Raw genomic sequence first — 5,604 nt, 5'->3', positions numbered from 1 at the left:
GTACATAAAACAGAATAAAATTAAATCTCAAAAAGGACATTGAGAAACTGGAGCCATGTGTCCAAAGGAGGGCAACTAAAATGGTGAAGGGCCTGGAAACCATGAAGCCCTATGAGGAGAGACTTAGGGAGCTGGGGATGTTTAGCCTGGAGAAGAGAAGGTTAAGAGGTGATAGGATAGCCCTGTTTAAATATTTGAAGGGATGTCATATTGAGGAAGGAGCAAGCTTGTTTTCTGCTGCTCCAGAGAATAGGACCCAACGGAGCAATGGATGCAAGCTCCAGGAAAAGAGATTCCAGCTCAACATTAGGAAGAACTTATTGACAGTAAGGGCTGTTCGACAGTGGAACACACTCCTTCCTCGGAAATTGTAGTGGAGCCTCCTTCTTTGGAGGTCTTTAAACGGAGGCTGGATGGCCATCTGTCAATGGGGATGCTTTGACTGAGAGTTCCTGCATGGCAGAAGAAGGAGGAGGGGGCTGGTCTGGATCAGGGCCCTTCTTGGGGTCTCTAGGTTCCTTAGAGGTCTTTAAGCAGAGGCTGGATGGCCATCTGTCAATGGGGATGCTTTGATTGAGAGTTCCTGCATGGCAGAATGGGGTTGGACTGGATGGCCCTTGGGATCCCGTCTATGATTCTATCACACACATAGACATAGACATATAAATGACCTGCCTGGTGCTGCTGCTGTTGTTTTATGATCCTATGATTATATATATGCACATATGTGTGTGTGTGTGTGTGTGTGTGTGTGTGTGTATGTACACACACACATATATATATATATATCTGTAAATGACCTGGCTGGTGCTGCTGGTGCTGGTGCTGGTGCTGTTGTTTTATGGTCCTGGCGGGGCCGAGGAAGCGGGGCGCGTGACTGACATCCCGCGGGGGCGTCGTCCAATGGCAGCCTCGGGATGGGAGAGTCCGGCCGGGGATTGGCTGCCGGGAGTGTGGGAAAGAATGTGGAGAAGGTTTCACACGAATTGGGAGCCGGCGGCGGCTATAAAGGGCCAGGAAGCAGCCGGGGAGCCCCGCCGCCGGAGAGCCAGCCAGGCAGCAGCTTTGGAGGACGCCTCCTGCTCCTCCTCCTCCTCTTAATCCTCCACTTCGTGCCTTGAGATTGCAAAAGCCCCCTTTTGCAGCCCCTCTTTGCAATCAGGATAAACATAAAGAAGCAGCAGCATCCCTAATAGAAAAGGAGAGCAACCCCAGCAGCGCATGGACCCTCTTCTCCGAGCAGTTCTTCTTCTTGGAGAGGCTGCCTTTTGAACACTTGCGAGGCTCTCTCTCTCTCTCTGGCTATTTTGGAAAGATCTGAAAGTAAAGAAGCCACCCCCCAAAAGCAAAGACAATGCCGGCCGATACGATGGAGAAGCCCACCGCCTCCCCGATCGCAGGGGCCCCCGCGAACTCCAGCCAGACCCCCGACAAGCCCAAGAGCGCCAGCGAACACAGAAAGGTAACCCCCACCTCCCCAAAAAAGCCTTGACGTAAAAGATCTCCTTCCCCAAAAGGGTTCAGGTTCAGGATGCAACTCAGGTTGCATCCACACTGCAGAAATGAACCGGTTTGGGAGCGCTTGAAGTGCCCTGGCTCCATGCTATGAACAAACCCCAATGCCCAGGATGCCATCGCATGGAGCCAGGGCGGTTAAAGTCTTGCAGTGTGGATGCACAGGTAGCTACTCAGAGGTATCCCCCCGCTTGTAAATTTTGTGTAGAGGGATCTTGCAGCACCATTGAGACTCAATGGAAGAAAGAAATGGGCAGCACGAGCTTCCTTAGACTGCAGTATAGGTCTATACTTTCCTAGACTGAAGTATAGGTCTATACTGCAGTCTACTTCAGCATCTGAGGAAGTATATGCATATATAGGCATAGATATATATACATATATGCACCTGGGAAAGTAGACTGGAACCTCAGAAAGCTCCTGTTGCCAACTTTTTTCTCTCAGTGAGTCTCAAAGGTGTTACAAGATTTCTCTATGTATTGCTTCTGCAGACTAGCATGGCTATATCTTTGTATACTATAGTATATTACAGTATATTAAATAATTTATATATATATATATATATATATATATATATATATATAATATTTATTATATTAAATATGATCTGAGGAAGTAGACTGAAGTCTCCGAAAGCTCATGCTGCAACTTCTTTTGGTTAGTCTCAAAGGTACTACAAGATCTCTCTGTATATTGATTCTACAGACAAACATGGCTATATATCTTTGAACGCTAATAAATGTTATGTCACACACACACATACACACTCTTGTTCACTTGTCTCCAGGCTGCTTGCATTGCCAGAATAGCCCCCCTCTATCTATGTTGGTATATCCCAACAATCAATCCTATCTATCTATCTATCTATCTATCATCTATCTATCTATATTATACTGGATTTGCTGATGTTTTCTGCAGCAGTGCAATAGGAATAATAGGCATTAAATGTCTAGCAATGGGTGCAAGAGGCAAAAGGGATGGATAGGATTGCTGCAGGGAGGGATTTTAGGATATAAAAACTAGGTTGTTTTGTGTGTAGCAGGAAAAGCAGCTTGGATTGCGTTCAGGTGAAGGTGGATGTATGTGGGATGTATGGCATATGGAAATAGTCCATGTTCAGTTCAGTTAAGCTGGGAAATCAGTGACAAGGGTTTGCAATGCTAGAAGGAGAAGGCTACCTGGACTTCTCCCAACACACACTGCAATGGTTTTTGCTAAGCGACCCAAGTTAAAGTGGATTGCAAAGCTACCAGCTTAGAAGCGGAGCTGCGTGTGCTGTGTTCCTCATGCCCCATATGGTGCCTATCTAAATGTCTCCCCCTTCTTTTCCCCGCCACAGTCTTCCAAACCCATTATGGAAAAGCGCCGCCGCGCCAGGATTAACGAAAGCCTGGGCCAGCTCAAGACTCTCATCCTGGATGCCTTGAAGAAAGATGTAAGTTGGGTCGGAGGGATTGGTGGAAAGGGGGGAAACAGGGCTATTCAAGAGGTGGGAAGAGGCGAGGATGCTGGGTTCATTTTGTGAACTGGAGGTGGCTCCAGTCTTCCTTGGCTCCTCTCCCTGCACAAAAACCCCAATGGAAAGAGGGAGGGAGTTACTTAGGGTTTCCAAGCTAAATGGCCTGGAGTGGTGAGAGGCTGCTGGGGAGGGAGATAAGCCAGACACCAATTAGCCTCCAGAGGACGGGTTTTGAGGCCAGCATCAGACACTGACTACTTTATGGCCTTTAATTGCTCCCAAAAACAGAGAGAGAGAGAAAAGATCCCTCATCTCTTGCTCATTTGCTTCCTCCCCCAGAGCTCCAGGCACTCCAAGCTGGAGAAAGCAGACATCCTGGAAATGACAGTCAAGCACCTGCGAAATCTCCAAAGGGTGCAGATGACAGGTGAGTGAGTGAGTGGCAACCTTTCTTTCGGGTGGCAGGGCCCACTTTCACAACTGCCTTTTGTAATGCTTGTAGTGCCAAGTCTGTCACCTTTGCAAAGGGAGTGGGGGGGGGGGGAGTCCTAGGATCATGAAACACGATTTTCTGGGAGACTTATCCTCACCTCCTGTCGGGTTTGTACTTTGCCCTTTCTCCAAGTAGATGTGCCTTTACCTGGAGATATGCCAAGAGTCCTCATAGCAACCCTGAGAGGTAGGCAGAAAAATGCCTTGCCCAAATCTTCTCCAGGGAGCTTTGTGGCTCCTTGGGGGCTTTTAAAAAGGACCACGTCTTTCTGGACAAAGACCACCACTTGGCTGGCTTTTCTCCCTCCCTCTGGATTTACCTAAATCCACCCCAAAAAGCTTCACAGCCCAGGTCTTTTGTCGCCAAACCTAGCTTGCAACATTGGCAGCTGTGAGTCAGCCAATCCTCAGAAAAAGCCTACACCTTGCCAACTGCAAGACGTGTCAGCCGAGAAGGAGAAATGCCAGGGCTGGCATCTAGCCGCTCTCGCAGATTTCCCAGGAAAAAGGAGGGGAAAGGAATTTACCCACAGAGCTCAGAAAGGCTTTGAATTATTCCAGCAGCTAATCCCTCTCCTCTCTTCCTCCCTCCCTCCCTCCCATTTCTCTCTTGCAGCTGCTCTGAGTGCTGATCCCACCGTTCTAGGCAAATACCGGGCTGGATTTAACGAATGCATGAACGAAGTCACCCGCTTCCTTTCCACCTGTGAAGGCGTGAACACGGAGGTCCGCAGCCGCCTGCTGGGCCACCTCTCCACTTGTCTGGGTCAGATTGTGGCCATGAATTATCCCGCCCCGCCGCCCCCGCCGCCCCCTCCAGCCACAGGCGGGCAGCCAGCCCATATGGCTCAACCTCTGCATGTCCAGTTGCCAGGTCCGGCGGCAGGAGCTGGGGCGATGCCCGTGCCGTGCAAGCTGAACCCTGCCGAAGCCATGTCCCCAAAGGTCTATGGGGGCTTCCAGTTGGTGCCGGCGACCGACGGCCAGTTTGCTTTCCTCATCCCTAACCCAGCTTTCCCGCCTGGCACGGGGCCAGTGATTCCTCTCTACGCCAACTCAAACATGCCAGTTTCCTCTGGCAGCACGACGGCAACGCCTTCTGTCTCCCCGGTGCAAGGGCTCACGTCCTTCGGTGGGAGCTTAGCCTCCGTCTCCCAAGCTGGAGGGGAGCGCAGTGACACCGTCTGGAGGCCCTGGTGACCCTCCCCTGGCTTGGGCCTTTCCCCCCACCTGCCCCGACCCCTTTGACAAAAGACCCTGAATATATTTGAACTTGGCTCCGTTGTATGGAAGCAGGACTTCTGTGTTTTTTGTTCCATTTGTAATCCCCCCCATCTCCCCCAAGATCTCTATTTATTTGTTTCCAAAGGTTGGGATTTCAGTTTGTATTTTTACTCCTTTTTTTTAAGTAAAACAAAAAAAGTTATGTGAAATATTTCAGTTTCTTTAAAAAAAGAGAGGAAAATCTTAGTTTTGTATCAGATATTCCCACATACTATGCCAAAGCTTCTCTGTGTGTGTGTGTCTGTGTATGAATCTGTGTATGCCTGAGGATTTTCTTGTTTTTAAAAGGCTGTTGGAAGATGTTTGTACAAATAAAGACTTTCTTGAACTAGCGGCGTTGGTGTGACGTTGGCAGGGGTTTCCAAGACTGGGGAAGGGGAAGGATGAAGCTGGTGAACAGCTACTCATTCCAAGGCAAGTAAGGATTGGCCTCTAGGTGAGCAGATACCTGTGAGGCTGGTATTGAAGCACCACAGATTTTGATGTGCCAAAAATGATTTATCCCACAACAGTTGTATATATACAGGCAGGTGAGCAGATGTATTATTTTTAAACACGTCAGGGGCTGCTAATGCAGAAGCCAAGAGTGGTCCATATCAAGATTTTGCTTTAAAAGATGCTTTAAAAGATGGGATGGAGCAGGGACGTAGCCAGGATTTTAGGAAGGGGGGGTCCAGACTAAGTGCCACCATTATAATGGGGCTTGGGAGCAGCGGCATGCACCATTCATTTTTCTAATGCAAGGGGGGTCTGGACCCCAAGAACCCCCCCCCCACCCTTGGCTATGTCCCTGGATGGAGGGAGGCCAAAGAAGCCCAAGGCCCATTAACTTTAAAAATACAAACAGCTTCATT

General features: G+C 49.1%; 1 protein-coding gene across 1 annotated transcript; it reads left to right on the top strand.

Moving 5' to 3' along the window:
• Positions 1-1,023: 1,023 nt before the first annotated feature.
• HES4 (hes family bHLH transcription factor 4) lies at positions 1,024-5,082 on the top strand. The gene is made up of 4 exons (XM_089534267.1): positions 1,024-1,462; positions 2,855-2,950; positions 3,314-3,401; positions 4,083-5,082. The coding sequence occupies exons 1-4, from the start codon at positions 1,355-1,357 to the stop codon at positions 4,664-4,666; spliced, it is 876 nt and encodes a 291-aa protein (XP_089390393.1). The 5' UTR covers positions 1,024-1,354; the 3' UTR covers positions 4,667-5,082.
• Positions 5,083-5,604: the final 522 nt, after the last annotated feature.

The sequence above is a fragment of the Sceloporus occidentalis genome, unplaced genomic scaffold, assembly GCF_023333645.1.
Source record: "Sceloporus occidentalis isolate IW3139 unplaced genomic scaffold, rSceOcc1.0.p SCAF_8, whole genome shotgun sequence".
Taxonomy (NCBI): domain Eukaryota; kingdom Metazoa; phylum Chordata; class Lepidosauria; order Squamata; family Phrynosomatidae; genus Sceloporus; species Sceloporus occidentalis.
This window is presented reverse-complemented; position numbering and strand designations above follow the sequence as displayed.